The 17526-nt window shown below is 34.9% G+C and overlaps 3 protein-coding genes across 3 annotated transcripts; 2 read left to right on the plus strand and 1 right to left on the minus strand.

Moving 5' to 3' along the window:
* Positions 1–585: 585 nt before the first annotated feature.
* On the plus strand, positions 586–5018 carry LOC105123798 (protein TRANSPARENT TESTA 12). Its single transcript, XM_011023534.1, has 8 exons — positions 586–1041; positions 1173–1714; positions 1820–1906; positions 2004–2060; positions 3415–3653; positions 3751–3869; positions 4555–4644; positions 4773–5018. Exons 1-8 carry the CDS (start codon positions 748–750, stop codon positions 4818–4820), a joined length of 1476 nt encoding a protein of 491 aa, XP_011021836.1. The 5' UTR covers positions 586–747; the 3' UTR covers positions 4821–5018.
* A 1271-nt stretch (positions 5019–6289) lies between these two features.
* On the minus strand, positions 6290–14736 carry PFK5 (phosphofructokinase 5). Its single transcript, XM_011023539.1, has 12 exons — positions 14240–14736; positions 14085–14158; positions 13252–13363; positions 12983–13078; positions 12760–12861; positions 12575–12649; positions 12004–12144; positions 11763–11879; positions 11582–11686; positions 10151–10231; positions 7357–7485; positions 6290–6832 (listed from the first exon to the last, which is right to left on the minus strand). Exons 1-12 carry the CDS (start codon positions 14636–14638, stop codon positions 6665–6667), a joined length of 1599 nt encoding a protein of 532 aa, XP_011021841.1. The 5' UTR covers positions 14639–14736; the 3' UTR covers positions 6290–6664.
* A 1117-nt stretch (positions 14737–15853) lies between these two features.
* LOC105123802 (ribosomal protein S5 domain protein) lies at positions 15854–17500 on the plus strand. Its single transcript, XM_011023538.1, has 4 exons — positions 15854–16349; positions 16464–16569; positions 16645–16698; positions 16975–17500. The coding sequence occupies exons 1-4, from the start codon at positions 15910–15912 to the stop codon at positions 17131–17133; spliced, it is 759 nt and encodes a 252-aa protein (XP_011021840.1). The 5' UTR covers positions 15854–15909; the 3' UTR covers positions 17134–17500.
* Positions 17501–17526: the final 26 nt, after the last annotated feature.

Raw genomic sequence — 17526 nt, forward strand, 5'->3', positions numbered from 1 at the left:
TTAAAATATATTATTTTTAATACTTATTAAATAATATTTTTTTTAAAATCATTTTTAACAAATTAAAATAATATATATTTTTTTTAAAGTCTGGTGGTCTGCAGTGATCTGATCAATATGCATGGTGGAATCAAATAATTCCAAAAGAAAGTGCTGCGGTGTGCAATGACCTCAACGTCTGCATGATTATTTTGGTTCTCTCGATTGTAGAGAAACCAGCCCCACATAAATAAATGTACCTGCAGAAATGACAAGGGTTTGGTTCTCTTGTGACAGCGAAAGACGTGAGGTAACATCTTTGCTTCAGTATCTTAGAGCTTGTTTATATAGTATTTTCTGTTTTCCATTTTTGTTTATAATAGCCAAAAAGACTTGTTTTTTTTTCCCTAATATAAAATATGAATAATTAATTATCAAAATATTATTTAAATCAAATAGAATTGTTTAAAAAATTGAGTCTGTGTTCTGCTGTGGTTCTTGATTTTCCTTACGAAATAAATAAATAAATATTTTTTTTCCTATTTTACTATGTATGATTTTGTCTGTTCTGTATATAGAACAAATACAAACCATTCAGTTTAGAATTAATAATAATATTGTGTATGGATCAAAAAGGAAGCCATATAGTCTAAGTTCCTTGAAAGCTTGGAAAACTTGTAGCCAGCCAAAGGGATCTCTCTGTCTCCCCCTCTCTGCATCAATTGCTATCCTAAATTAGCAGAAACATTTCCAAGAAGATAGAAGGAGATGTCTGGTAACGGTGCTGTCCTGGATAACCAGGAAGCAAAGGTTCCTTTGTTGCAAGGTTTAGAGGAGAAAACTAAACGAGATGATGATATTGTTGTTCAAGATCTTGCATGCCGGGTTGGGGTTGAATCAAAGAAGCTATGGCAAATAGTAGGTCCAGCAATCTTTAGCCGTCTCACCTCTTACTCCATGCTTGTCATCACCCAAGCTTTTGCAGGTCATTTGGGTGACCTTGAGCTTGCTGGTATCTCCATTGCCAATAATGTAATTGTTGGCTTAGACTTTGGCCTCTTGGTATGCTAGACTCGCTCTCTATTTCTCTGAAATTCTTTGTTTACTTTCTTCTGTTGTTTTTTCTTGTTCTTAATTTACCTGACTTAACTAATATTAATGATGGGTGATTTTGTTTAATTATGATATCACAGTTGGGGATGGCAAGTGCGTTAGAGACACTCTGTGGGCAAGCTTTTGGAGCAAAGAAGTACTATATGTTGGGAGTATACATGCAACGTTCATGGATTGTGTTGTTCATTTGTTGTATTTTGCTTTTGCCCCTCTACCTCTTTGCCTCTCCAGTCTTGAAGCTATTTGGCCAACCTAATGATATAGCAGAACTTTCAGGGAAAGCTGCTGTGTGGATGATTCCACTTCACTTCAGCTTTGCCTTTCAGTTTCCCTTGCAGAGATTCTTGCAGAGCCAGCTTAAGAACATGGTAATTGCATGGGTGTCTTTTGTAGCTCTGGTGGTTCATATCTTTATCAGTTGGCTTCTTGTGTATAAGCTTCAGCTTGGAGTTGTTGGGACAGCCATGACTTTGAATTTTTCTTGGTGGGTTTTGGTTTTTGGTCATCTAGGCTACACCATTTGTGGTGGCTGTCCTCTTACATGGACTGGTTTCTCCACCGAAGCCTTTTCTGGCCTTTGGGAATTCACCAAACTCTCCGCTGCTTCTGGGGTCATGCTCTGGTGATTCACCTCCCTCATCTCTAGCCATACGTGTGCCTGTTAATTAAATATATATTTTTCTTCTTGGATCTCACAAATGGCCTTTTGTTTTTTGCTATTAACCAGCTTGGAGAATTGGTATTATAGAATCCTCATCTTAATGACCGGGAATCTAAAAAATGCAGAAATTGCTGTGGATGCTTTGTCTATATGGTATTATCATTTACCTTTTGTATAATTTTATTTTAATTATTCAATTTAATCAAGTATTAATATATATTTAACAGGTATGAGGGTTTTTTTTTGGCAGCATGACCATAAATGGCTGGGAGATGATGATTCCTCTTGCTTTCTTTGCAGGAACCGGGTAATTAAATTTTTCCGTGTTAATTCCATGATTTAATCTTGAAAAATTGAAAAAGATAAGCAAAATCTCTTGAACACGAATGAAAATGAATATTATTTTGTTTTCAGCGTTAGCTTTTTTTATTATATTCCCCCATAATAATTTATATAGAAAAAGTTTTTGAAGGGACCATCATTTTAAGAGAAGCGTCTTCATATTTTCTTCGAAGTCATTATTTTACGTCTCATACCTGACTTTCATCACATGAGATCACTATTTTAAACAAGTAGTGATTAGTATGAGTAGTTGACTGAAAAAGTCGGTTGTTTTTTTATTTATATATATAAATTATAGTTTTTTTAATTTAAAAAAGTTATAAAATATTTGCAAATTATAATGTATTAATTAATCAAACATTTTTAAATTTATAATAATAGCAAAACATAATCTGCATTATATCATAAGAGCAAGTGATTATTTGATATTAAATTATAGTTTCTGCGTTTTAAAATATTTTATATTTTAAAAAATATTAAATTAATATAATTTTAAGTTTTTTTTTGTAATTTTAATATATTGATGTGAAATTTTAATACATTTTTTACGTAAAAAAAGCAATTAATACATGAGGTGGATGATTTGACTAGGATCACGCCAAGAAGTAGAAAGGTCTCGAGCGGTGGCTCCATGTCAGGATGATTTTTCTCTTTTTCATATCAAATTTTCCTACTGGAGCCGTGTTTCTGTCCACCTATCTCCTTTGTGGTCATGTTTTATTGTGGAAAAGAATCCAATAATTCAAATAGAAATCAAATAATTGTGCCGTTTTCGTTCACTTAAGACATGTCTTTGATGTACAAAGGGACAAAAACTCATACACTGTAAGAGGTTGTCAATTGGCAATGAAATTGTGCTCACGACAAAATAGGTCATAGAAAAATTGTCTAAATCCAAAAGCATCACTGTACAAGCTTTGGCTGCCTTATATTCTCCACCTAGCTTTTTTCTCCCGTATGAAACATCTTCTCCCACTAATCAAAACTCCCCGCCAGCAAACGGTGAAAATCATAGACTAGGAAGCAGTGTTTTGCTTGTGTGGTTATCCAGTACTGTTTTTTTAAATATTTTGAATTATTCAGATATATTGTTTAAAATAAAAATCATTTTGAAAAATAATCTTCACAACAATCTTAAAGCATGCACCAGGAACAGTGGTATGGCGGTCGGCCCTTAATCCTACTTGAGGAGATTTTTTTTTTTTATTCGCAATTATAAAGTATACATCCTTCAGACCAACTTGTGCAATTCAAAACAAAGGAACTACTGACTTGCAAACCGGATTAAACTGTAATTTACCCGTTTAATTAAATTGCAGAGTAAGGGTTGCAAATGAGCTTGGAGCTGGGAATGGGAAGGGTGCCAAGTTTGCTACAATTGTGTCAGTGACAACATCAGTTATCATTGGCCTTGTCTTCTGGCTACTGATAATGTTCTTCCACGACAAGTTAACCTGGATATTTACTTCAAGCGAGCCTGTTCTTGAAGCAGTTAACAAGCTCTCAATCCTCTTGGCGTTCACAGTCTTGCTTAACAGTGTTCAGCCAGTCCTCTCAGGTTACTTGCATCCATGCATGCTTTAATCACATTTTTATCTGATTTTTAATTATAGCCATGTTCTATCACCATGCTTTAACTTGTTAATTTCCTGCAGGGGTTGCTGTTGGTTCAGGATGGCAAAAGTACGTGGCATACATAAACCTAGGTTGCTACTATGCTATTGGAGTTCCTCTTGGATTCCTCATGGGATGGATCTTTAACCAAGGAGTTATGGTACGTTCACGTTGCTATGCTATATTTCAATATATTTTCAAGAAAAAAATATTATAATATTTTATATTGTAATGCTAAACACGTAACATTGTAATACCAAACACAGTGGAATGTTGGTCTCAAAATTTACACAAAAAATACAAAGAGTTTATGTTCGTGTTTGGTATTACATATTTTTTTATATGAATAAAAAAAATAAAAAATAAACCATATTTCCAAACCAAACACTCTCATGCATATAGACTATCTAGTCTATTCCCCAACCCTATAAATGGATATTTATCAAACTACCCCATAAATGGATATTTATCCAACTAGGCTGGATCGGATATCCCACCATTCATATTCAACCCATTATCATTCATTTTTAAATCTAATTTGATGATCGATTGAGATGGATTAATTTTTTTTATTTTATAAAAAACTGATAATAATAGCATTTTAGAATTTTTTTTTAAAGTCAAGTTTTGACCGAGTTTTTTTAGTGTTGATCGAGGATCACTGTATCAATCCTTCTCTATTTTTTTTATTAAAACCTGGCCTGGCTTACGTCCCTGAGCACAATGCATAAGACTGGTCATGGGCATCTAACCATCTGTGATATTCTTTCGACTATTACCCGAAAAAACCATCAGTGATGTTAATTCTACCATTGTCTGTGAACTGAAAACACATGATCGATCAGGGAATTTGGGCTGGGATGATCTTCGGAGGGACAGCAGTTCAAACACTAATACTGGCCATCATTACCATTCGATGCGACTGGGAAAAGGAGGTAGTTTTTCATTGAAGACCAGTAATTGTTTTTCTTCTACTTCTTTCTGCTGTACAGCAGTACTGATGATCTCTCTCGCCATTGTTTAATTAGTAGTTTGATTTATTCTACTTTGTTGACGTTTGCAGGCAGAGAAAGCAAGCCTGCATGTATTGAAGTGGTCAGAAGCAATCTAAAGACGGAAATAATTAATTTTAGACGATCGAGTACATCATCAGCTTGTTTCAAGGGATCTCGATGCATAGGTCCCGACGGCGCTCGAGAGTTCTAACTTGGCAGTCAAGACTTCATTTCTTTGGTTAGCATGGTGCTCTATGTATTTAAATTTAAATAAATAACCAAAATGATATATTATTATGAAATTCTTGGTATTAGTTCTGGTCCAAAAAAAACCTGGCCCAGACTTAATGCTCGAATTTAATAGGTTACAAGGAGACTTATCGTGAACAATCTATTACAATTATTGACAAATATTAAAATAAAAAAGAAACTATAAAGAGCATAATATAAATGTGGTTCGGAAATGTGACTGCATGTATGGAAAGAAGAAATTCTAGATTCTTCTAAACCGTACAAGAAATTCCAATAGTTTAAAGAATATTATTAATTTTAATATGCTAAAGTAAAAAAATAAAAAAAATAAATAATATTTTTAAACGTAAAATAATTTTAAAAAATATTTCATTTCATGATATAGAATACACTAAAAAAATAGGAATTATTTTGTAGAATTTTTTTAAAATAATAAAAATTATTTGTAAAATATTTTTTAAGTTGAAATATAGTAAAATAATTTTTATTTTTATTTTTTAAATTTTATTTTTAATATTAATACATTAAAACTATTTAAAAACATAAAAATAATCAAATATTCTTTTTAAATTTTTTTTTTTAAAACACCTGAAAGTCAAAGCTGCCGGCTGAACTTGATGGACTTGAAGTTGTCACATCATTGTTTTACTCTTCCTGATGGTCAGAAAATTTTCTCATCATTCTTTTACTCTTCCTAAACTCAAGTGGCAATAAGAAATGCATGTTCGGTAAAGTTTTCACATCATTCATATATATATATTAAAAAATACTTTAAAAAATAAATCGTAACAATCCTCCTACCATCACCAGACTTGTAAGATCATAGATGTTTAGGAACTTGTGGGTTACTAGGACAAGTTACTTTACCCCAAGAAAGATAAAGAGGAAAAACATGAACCTTTAACTTGGAGCATCAAACCCTGTGGAACTGGTGCTCACAAAAATGTGCACCAAATTAGCGGTGCCTCCAGCATCAACCATGAGCACCATGTTGTGGCTTGGGTTGGTGAGCACAGACCCCTATGCTAGGCGTCCACCTATGACTCTGTACATTTCTTTCTTATATTTGTGGGTTTTCCTAGTTGAACGCCATGAATACAGCTACCAGTTCATATCTCATCTCACACCAGATGAACCACCATTATGGCACCTGGCCTCACCCAATCATGAATTCAAGCACGCTGCGGGGAGGGTTGATGATAATAATATTTGAGGAGAGGTTTTCAAGCATACTCATTGGAAGCTATCTAATACACCACAAGCTTATGTTTATGCATGCCCCTGTTTCCACTTTACATCATAACAAATTGCAAACTTCTTGGATATGGCATTGTTGCAAAAAGAAATTATTGGAAAATAAATTTATTCCACCACCTGCAATGCTGGTGGGTAAATTATGGCCAAGTTTATGAATTCAACAAATAATCTATCGCTACAAAACCAGTTACAGATGCCCTGGGAAGCGAGCAAGAATTGCTAGGCTGAATCCTTGTAAATTTATTACAAGCACGCCTTGTGATTGTGTAAATTGGCGCCAAAATGCTTTACACTACCTGATTCTCTTTTGGAGTTTGTATTATTTTGGTAGCTTAAAATGAACATACAAGCTAACCAAGAATCTTCTCTGGCTTGCGTTCTGTTCCTTTGGTGAACTTTGCAAACTTTAAATTTCTCAATTTCACGGTATAGAGCCGGAGGGCTGACTAATTTAGACAAAGTCAGGCTGGCCGGTTGAAGTTAAGCAACGATGCCACATGCGGCTGTTAGGATCCACAGCTCTGGGATAAGAAATGACTTCCGGGATTGGGAAGTAAACATAATGAGTGTTGCATATTCCGACAGTGATTCCACTATATCCAGCAAATGCACCATGAACCTGCCATAACCATACATCTATATCAGCCATGTATTAATGAAGTGAAAAATCATTGGTGGCGTGGGGGTAATATTGAGGGTCTTCATGCTGATTTTGCAAATATTACAGGTACTAAGTCATGGTAACATGTAGACAAAATAATTTACACGCATTCGCCATATAGTGGAAAGGATACACGGATAATTTTCCTTGGATATTCAATTTTGAAGTAATGCTCCAATAGTTTTTATGGAAAATAAAGTTCCAAAAGTTATAATCAGAGAGAGAATATTATTAGAAAAACTACAATGCCAAGTTGTATCGGAGATACAAATTTGGTAGAGCTAAAAACATGATTCAATGATTTCAGTAACTGTCTCAACAAGATGCAAACTTAATCAAGTTGATTATTCCACATGCAACGCACAAAGTGGAAAATTGTTTTGCTAGTTTATTTTATGGAAAACAAAATATCTATCTTCTGTCTTATTTATCAATTATGAAATAAAGGAAATACTCAAATTGAGTGAAGAAGGGAGACTCACTGCATTTTGTCCAAGAACAGTACATAAAATTCCATCTGATGCATTTGCACGGCACGCACGTATCATGTATGTTGGGTCAATATACTTTACGTCAGCATGAACGCCAATCTCCTTAAAATATTTTCTTGTCTGGCAAAAAAAAAAAAAAAAAGCATTGAATTAGTAACACTGTCATACCAGATCAACCCAAAACCTTTTGCAAATGCATAACAATCAAGATTCCCTTTACAAATGCATAATAATTGAGATCTCTGAAGGAAATAGTCTCCCCAAAAAATAACAGAAAACATGAGTCGTTTGTTGATTAGTCAAGATTTATCAAAATATGACATTTCCTGGCGAAAGGAAGATTAATGATGGGAAAGGAAGAAAAACAAAAATGAGAACTACTGTTTGACTATATAGGAACTATAATTTTCTATGGTTATTCAGTATTTTTACCATTTAGGAGACTTATAGTGTACCACTTAATAGTTAAATAGGTTTTAAAAGCAGTCTACTTTATTTCCAAATAGTAGGTTTACTATCTCAGGAACTGGTCCTTCTATGTTTTGATTTTCATACATTTGGTTTTCCATTTCTATTTCGCTTGATGCTTATCAATAAGCACTTGAGGTCAAGACATTCGAGATGTGCTTTGATTTTTTAATATTTTGATTTTCTTCAAAATTTGGTTCTTGGGTTTGTGTTCTTTTTGTTCATCAACTAGTCTGCTCGGATTCAAGAAGCACACCTTCTAGATTTCAAGAATTTATCCTAGTGGATTCCAGGTTAATCTATCCTTTTCCCTTTATTCCTTCACTTGTTCTAAATCAATTGGTATTGTTCTACATAATTTGCAATCTGAATCCAAACAGAAACCTAAAACCTTGAAAAACTAGGCTAAGCAAACTCCTAATTTCCTGGTGCCAAGAGCTAAGATGTTGTAGCTTCAACTATTGTGCTTTATTATTCTGCTCTCTTCTGGTAATGTTAGTGGTTTGAATTAGGTGAAATTGCTACTTGTTGTGCTGAGGGATTAAGGGCACATAGGCTTCTAAGAGCTGTATTTTTGCTCAGTTGTGTGGGCCAGTGTGAGGATGGGTAGTGCCATGCCGTTGTGCTTTTGGTATAAAATGTCACTTCCTATTCCTCTAGATTAGTGGAAAAAAAAGAAAGAAGGATTAACTTAGAGCTATTTCCAAGTAATTTGGATTTTGAATATTCGTGTGCTTTTATCATTATTTAGGAATATTTTATGTTGTATAATCTATTTCCTATTTTCATCAAGACTCAAGGGATCTTTGGTGTGCCTATGTAAGCACTCTATTCTATGTTTTTGAGGAGTTGTTTAGATTAAATGGAGAATCCTGTGAACTTAAGAAGATCACCTTGTGGATATCATAGATCTATCCCAAGGCAAGATAAAACAATCTCTGATGAAGAGACATTTTTTCTATGTGATAAAACAATCACCAAGTCAAAAGCAGTTATGATTATTGGATGTCTTCCTTTATTGACCGAAACTGGGATGACAAAACATGCAGCAAAAAATCAAAACCATCAAATAGCATGAGAAGGATGAATAACTGCTATTTCCACATTTGGCAAACGCCCTTTTAGTGGTTCTTATGAGAAAATGCATGCTGTTGAAAATCATGATAACTACACTATGTAATAACATCATTTACAGTTCAAGTAATTCAGTAGATAAAAAGCAAGAACTGTGAAAACAGTCCGTCCCCAAGTAAAAACCAGAGGATATCATAAGAGAATTTCAGAGACATAAGCCAGGCCATGTCAAAACTCACCAAGCTTGCAAATTAGTTTCTGGAGCAAAGAAATGCAATAAAGTAATGATAACTCAAGGAGGAGAAAACTCAAGGAAGAGTGTAGAGACGTGGGGCATGGACTCAGTCACACAAGATATGTCTTACTATGAAGCTTGCAAATAAGCTTCTGGAGCAAAGAAATGCCATAAAGTAGCGATAACTCAAGGGGGAGAAAACTCAAGGAAGAGTGTAGAGGCAAGGGACATGGACTCAGTCACACGACATGCGTCTTACTATGAAACTGATCATGTTCAATGCATAACTTCATATATACATGACTTGGATGAAGTCAAATAAGGGAATAACTACAACCCTAACAGACTTGATAATGAACAACTTTGATTAATAAAAAAAGGAACTCAAATGAAATGAAATAATGAAACAGTAAGCATATTCCAAGTAACTCTGCCTGTGCTAGCTCAGGTTAGAATAGCCAGTCCCAAGCCCTGTTAAAGGGAGATGGTTACTGTAGGTTGATAGCCAGAATTAAACCTTGTCCAACAAAGGACATCAGGCGCCCTAGTTCAGAGAATTGACAAGTTGGCAGTAGTAGGGAGGAAAGGTGAAGAGGGAGACCTAAGCTAACATAGACGGAAGTCAAATCAAAGGAGCTAAGATCTATTGATGTTGAGGTGGATTTGGCATATGATTGCCTAGATGATGTGAGGATCCATAAAGTTGACCTTAACTAGTTTGGGATTGAGGCTTGGTTATTGTTGTATGCATATTCCATGTAATAAACAGTAGGGTTCAATCAAAGAAGGCCAAAGAATTCTCATAACCAGGCAAGTGACACTTATAAGCCAAAACAGACTTTAGTCATATTCATGTAAGACCACCAAGATGGTTAAAATTTAGATGTTCAATCAGTCATGCAATTGTTGTCCTTAAAAAAGAAAAATCATGCATTTGCCATACGATCCATGTAACTTAACTACCACGAGTTCCATTCATGAGAAGCCACTATATAAACAATCACTGACCTCCTGTTGAATATGCACACCAAAGTCTCCGAGTACAGTGTTTCCAGATGCATCAGTAGCATTAGTTCTCCCAAGAAAATTCTGCATCATGAACATTTTTCTTTCAAGAACAAATCACAATCATTATTTCATAGAAAATCATAACTTAGCGTTTTTCCCCTAATATATAAAAGATATGATAAAACAAATTTTAAAGAGAAAAATGCTAGTGATGGAATTCCTCTTTTGGTAATTTCCAGGTTCAGAAGAAAACACGACCTTCCAGTGCATGTGATTTATCCTTTCTGGAACCTCAACACCTGCCCATGGCCTGATGTCGACTTGAAAAGATATGTCTCAAGTGTTGAAGATAACTTTTTTAGTTTAAAAGACTTATTTTGCAGAGAAGTTAGAGATCACAGTAAACAAATCAAAATTAAACCACTCAGGTCTAGGAGCGAAAGCAGTATCCAAATCATTAAATTCTAGTATGAAGTGAAGGGTTGCAGTGAATGAGCAAGAAGAAACCAATTTAGAAAATATAAAAGAAACAGAAGTCATAAAAGAATTAGAGCAGTCAAAAGCCACAATTTCAAAGAATACAGGCAAGAAAAATAAATACTATGGCAAAGTGGTGGTGAAGAACTTTAAAAAGAGACATGGAACTGAAGAAGAAAAAAGAGTAAAAATGCTGCCTCTCTGGCAAAGTGGTGGTCTAATAATGATTGATTCCAGGCTGTTGGCACCATTGTTGATATGGTTTAGTTAGGCATGTCAAGAATGGCTTCTCTGCAATTTCAGTGCTTGTATGATTATACCTATGCAGAACAGGTGAAGGGATTGAGGAAAAAGTATAGAAAAATTAGAAACTATTAAGCCACTTGGCTAACCCCTTGATTCTACAAGGGTCCCTTCCTAAATCCACAATAAACTCCACTTTGAATTCCACAAGAACAAAGACCTTTTCTTCTCTTTTTTTAACAAAGAACTTTGGAGACTCAACTTCAGTTTCATCAAAAAGGCTTTCAAAATCAATAGAATAGTGTGCTTATGTACATCAAAAATCCCAAATGGTCTTAAAAAGGAAAAAAGATCCCTATTTATACAAACTAGTAGATATTTCCAAACCCCAAATGTTCCTAAATAATAACAAAATTATAAAACTAATAATATAACCATAAAGTTTTTAATTATCCATTTTCTTGATTGCATTGATACCACAATCAAAAAATCTTCTTAAAAACCAAGAACAATGTGCAACACGTTTCATCAACATGTGGCACAAAGCTTGCAATCAATCACCATGGGCTTAATAGTTTTCAAGCGCCCATGCACAAGCATTGATCATCCCATATGGATTAGCATGCTGTCTAAATCAGGACTCCTATCACGCTGGACATTCAAAGATGGACCATGATGCTTTTGATATGAAAACATAGTGGTATAACACACCTGTCCAGCTCCTTCTGCTACACATACGACAGCCGAACCCTTTGTCTCAATTAGGAATTTGAGATGCCTCAAAACACCAAGAGGTCCGTGTAAATGAAAAGGTACCTTTCAAAGTGAAAATATTAAATTAACAGGGGTTCAAAAGTCAAAACAATACGTAAATTGAGTCAAGTATAAATACCTCTGGAATCAAACATATGTCGATTTGTCCACTAGCTAGCGATGCATGCATTGCTATAAATCCACTGTTACGACCCATCAATTTCACTATGCCAATACCATGATAAGCACTATGTGCCTGTCATCAAATTGAGGGAAAATACCAGTTAAGCATGTGTAAATAAGTACCAGGAAAGACATAGAAACAAAGGCAAATGTTCACATTGCCATATATTTGAAGTAATAATATAACTGTTTTTTACCTCAATGTAGGCAGAATTTATTGCTCTCTGCGCTTCTTCAACAGCAGTGTCAAAACCAAAAGTTTTGTCCATCATCAAAATATCATTGTCTATGGTTTTTGGCACGCCAACTACAGCCACCCTCATCCTTCGTCTACGGCACTAAAACCAAAATTTACTAAAGAGATAAATACTAGGAAATGAGCAAGAGAAAGATATGGAGCAACCAAGCACAGTTTTAGATATGGGGAGGTAGACTGCGAATAGAGTCCTACAAAATTCCTTTACTGTCATGCCCTATATAAGTTAATGAATACACACACACACACACACACACACACACACACACACACACACACACACACACACACACACACACACACACACACAAACACTATAAAGAAAAACACGTGCTACAACTTCAACTTCAGAGTTTGGGAATTACCTCTGTGTGTGTGTGTGATAAATATTATATTCTGTGTTGCAGATTCCATGGGTAATTTGTTCTCGGAAAAACTTATTAGAGAATACTTAGGAAAGTTACTTGAAAACATAAAGCAGAAAAAAGTGCAAGGCTACAGGCTTAACAAACCTCATTATGTATTGCATTGGCTCCAGCATGGGTACCATTCCCACCTAACACAAAGAGCATGTTGATCCCTCTTTCCTGGTGTTGTCATGGAAAAGTATATGAGAACACTACATACCAAACATCATGGGTCTTTTTAATATTAGCACTTTATGCAAGAATACAGAACTTGAAGGCTGATTGAGTACCTCCATGCTGTCCACAATGTCACTAACACTGGGTCCGCCACGTGAAACTCCTAACAAGCTTCCACCAGAAAGGTGAACATTCTGCACCACTTTCCTGGATAGCTGATGATAGAAGCAAAATTCATACAGAGTAATTGGAATCTCTAAACTTAGACATGAATGATGAGAAAAGCTGTTACATTGCTATATTTGATACTTTAACAGAAAAGAAATGATAATTTACCGGCATTTCACTCAGGCCTTCATCAGAAAATCCACGATAACCAAAGGGGATCCCAACTATCCTTTTGACACCATAGATTTCAAGTGTGATGACAATCTGCTAACAGGTATATAATATAAGAATGTATAATAGAACTAACCCCAACCATTAAGCATAGCATATAAATTTCCAGAGAAAATGTTATTTTAGTCTAGAGAGTTCCCAGAGTAGCAGATGGTAACATTCTATGTGTCGGAAAGACTCATAAAGGACATTTACATGATACTAACCTGTCGGATGACATCATTGAGACCAGGGCATAAGCCACCACAAGTAACAATTGCTGCCTTTACTTCTTCTGGTTGGAAGTATATTTTTTCCCGAGGCCCAGCTCTATGGACCCTATGAAGATTTCAACATCATATCACCCACAAAATATTATAACTTCACAGTGATGGATAATATTTCCTATGCCAGGCAGACATGATAATGATCTACAACTACCACAATTATATTACATGACAAGATGAATGAAATTAGAGAAGAAGTACTAATGCATATCAAGTTTCATTAATTTCTTATCTACTGTTTAAAAGAAGTGCAGATAACAGAAATCAGACATTTGATGAAAATAGGTTATGTGAACAAGGGAACGCAAAGCATGACGCCCTCATAAAACAACTAGGAGGCTGAATACAGAATCACTTGTGGTAGCTGAAGCAGTGAACGGAAAAATGTCACTCAAATTGCAAAAACTTACAATGAAAACTCAATTACACGTTCTAAAACCACACATCATCACCATACAAACATGCATTCTAACTTCTCAGGCATGTGTAGAGGGCACTCCAATGTTCTTTCTTGCTCAGATGTAATTTTTCCTTATAATTCATAACTCTGATACTAAAATCTTATACAATGTGGATGCTCCATGCATTCAGTGAAGTTCGTGTCAGCTATACTTGGATGGGATGGAAATAAGCATCAAAATAATTTATCGCATAAAAAACAGAATTTTGTATGGAAAAGAAAAGAAAAACCCTCCTTCGTTTCTGTAATTTTTCAAGTTCTTGGAAAAAAAATGCAAGCTTTACCATTTGCAAAGACTCATAAAGGAGTTTACCATTGTTCGACCCAACTACAATTGGGATCAATGCACTCAGCTCCAGCAGATGTAGGTGATGAGTAATGTATGACCTGAGAAAAACACAACAAAAGAAAACATCGTTAGACTTAGGAATCACTTCATGAGTTGAACAAACTTTTTTTTTCATTTACCTTAAGAAGCACCCTGTCATTGTTATTTATGTATCCATGCCATTCCTCATCAGATGGATATCCACCAGCGAAATCTTCCATGATTGGAGTCCTCATCTTTAGACAAAACGTAGAGGGAATTGGGTCTGCATCAGGAAAGATATCAGTGATATGAGGAATGTTAAACCGTCTCTCAAAATCTCTTTGGTAATTTGTTTTCCAATCAGGATCGCTGAAATCAATCTCTTTGTTCCCAATCCGTGCTGCCAAAACGCCAAGATTTCTTGATGGGGCCCTCCAGTTTCGTAAAGACACAACACTTGAGCGTAGTAGTGGGTTTTTGTACTTGTTGAAAGAGACGCGACCACCATAACTGAGCTTGGAGCTGCTTATCACGGCGGCATGCGACACAGAGTCCATCGCCTTTGAAACCGGACGGAGATTTCTATGCTCTGTTTTCCTCTGTTTTAGCTACCCAGACCGAACTCCGCACCTTTTTAATGTTTCTTTGCTTTTCTAACAAGTGGGAAAGTATACTTTAGTGGTTAATAAACAAATCCCTCATATTAAAAAATAATTAATTAGTCCTTATATTTTGAAATCTACACGTAACTAAATCCTTTTCATCCATTTCATGTTCTTTTTCTCTTTTATTTTCTCTTAATAATTATTCAATATGAATATATTAAATAGAAAAAAAAATTTCATTGAATAAATTAATATCAAGTTAAGTACAGTTAACAACGTTTAAGAGGCTAATTAATGGTTTTTAAAATTAAAAGAATTATGTAATATAATTTGTAAAGCTAGAGGGGCTAATATACAACATGAGATTCAGTTAGAGTTGAATAGAGGGTAGACGGGTAGAGCGACAAGAGGACGGCATCTTGTAATCAAAGCCTTGTACCTTTTCACTCCTTCATCAGCTTTTGTTTGGGTGTGCTGTTGAGTTGTGTTTTGTCCAAAAATATTTGGTCGTACAAATTGTTTCATGGAAAGTACTTTTCGATTAATAATATTTCGCTAACATTTCTTTTTTAGAAGCTGAAATTTGAAAATATTAATTGTGAAAATCCCATTGTAATTTTGGACTTGGTGGACATGACATAGTAATGAGATGACGGTTTTAAATCTTTCTTTTTTTTCACAACAATCATGATATTTTTAATGAATTTTTTTATTAACATGAGGAATTTTAAATGTTAATTAAAATATTAATTCTGTTTAATAAAATAAATTAAAAATTATTAACACTAATTAAAAATTAAGTTGAGAAATTGAGGAAAAAATATATTAAAATATTAGATATCGTAACTTTTTTTTTTAAATATTTTGATTAGTATCCTAAGAGATATTTAGTCATGGAAATTGTTTCTTAGAAAATATTTTCCATCAGTTATTAATTAAAATATTTTTAGTTATTATTCTAAAATAAAAGGGATAGATATACAGAAGATAGAAACATATTTTTTTTATTAAAAATATAAAAACGAAGAGATAAAAATAATCTTAAAATAAATATGCATATGGAGATACGTGAAAAGCCCATTATAAATGCTGGGCTTTGTGCTGTAGTGGCCATAAAAAAAGCTCAGTGAGGAGACGTGGCGCCTGATGGACATGACATAGTTACGAGATGCGATTATCATCTTAAATACTTGTAATAAAATAGGACTTAGCCTAATACTACAATGGCAGCAGGTATAACAAGGGTCTCTTGCTGCTACTATCATCACCTGATTCTGAAGAATAAGAATGGTCTTTCTGCCTCTGTAGCTGTCTCCACCAGTTTCAAGAAGATGGTAACCAACGCTGCCGCCGCCACCATCACGGCTAGTAGCAGCATTAATCATGGTGAGTACAGGAGCATTGCGGAGAGAGTGAGTTTGGAAAAGGAAATAAAAAAGAGCAAATTCATAGCCATAGCTGCTCCCATCTCTGATGAAGAATCCGCCTTCTCCTTCCTCTCCGAGGTGAGAGATCCACGTGCCACTCATAATTGCTGGGCTTTTAAGGTAGGACAGCACAGCCGTTGTAATGATGATGGTGAACCATCCGGGACTGCTGGCAAACCTATTCAATCTGCTATTCTTTCTTCTCATATCGACAGAGTCATGGTCGTTGTCATCCGGTACCATAACATCATCCCTTTCTTTTTCTTTTTATTTCCCTTGAGTTATTACAATCCTTTTCCTATCCTAATATAGTATGATGATTTTAATGAATATTATATTCATAAATTCAGCTATTTTGGAGGTATCAAACTAGGAACTGGTGGGCTGGTTAGGGCTTATGGTGGGGTTACATCTGAATGCTTAAGAAATGCCCCTACTTGTCTCGTTAAATCTAAGGTTTCTTTTTGCATCTCTCTGATTTCCCACTTTAATTTTCAACACCAGTCACCATTTCTTAATCCCTTTCTTTAGGTCCCTATGGCCGTGGAGGTTCCCTTTGATCTCTTAGGACTCGTGCAACATCAGGTAGGCAGGTTATGTATTATTAATTACTACACACACACATGTAGATTTCTTTAATCTGATGTATCACCATCGCTAGACATCAAAAGAAATAAAAGAAATGATGAAATTTAGTATGTGAGCTATAGTGGTTTATTTCATCAGTGAACATTTGTCATAAATTAGGATTCACTGTATTTTTCCCTTAGTGCCAGTTTTTCTTGGCATGCCTACATGTTATTCTACTGATCGAAATGGGAATGGTCGCTTGTAAATTGATCTTGTACTCGGTTGTTACAGCTACAGCATTTTCAAGTTGAGGACATCAAGCAGGATTATGAGACTGGTAAAGATGGTTTTGCCATGATCTCTTTCAAAGTTGATTTTGACCAGGTTGAGAAATTGGAGAATGCTCTCAAAGCAAATTGTAGCCGACAACTTGTGTTTTATAAACAGTGACACAGACTTTGATGATATTCATACATGCGTATGACAATGTCCCATACAAACTCCATCGCGTGGAAAACAGTTTCAGCACTGGTAAGTGTACTCTTTCACTATGTAGAGTATAAATCTTCACCCCTGCAACTCTTGTAGGGTTCGTATAATTCTTATAATGGATTCTTGGTGTCTATAAAAAATAAAGATTGAGTTATGCTAAGAAGTTGGTTGTTGGTTGACCTGATACTGAGGGATATTTACACATTTTTGAAGTTAAATATAATCGTATACCCTTCATTATCTCATATGCCATCTGACAAGCATACAATTACCCTAATTTTCTTTCACTGTTCAATAAATCTGAACTAAAACGTTGTCTTGGATAGAAATTGAAGTCTGTGTGGAAACCTC

This window comes from Populus euphratica, unplaced genomic scaffold, assembly GCF_000495115.2.
Source record: "Populus euphratica unplaced genomic scaffold, PopEup_1.0 scaffold9.1, whole genome shotgun sequence".
NCBI classification, from domain to species: domain Eukaryota; kingdom Viridiplantae; phylum Streptophyta; class Magnoliopsida; order Malpighiales; family Salicaceae; genus Populus; species Populus euphratica.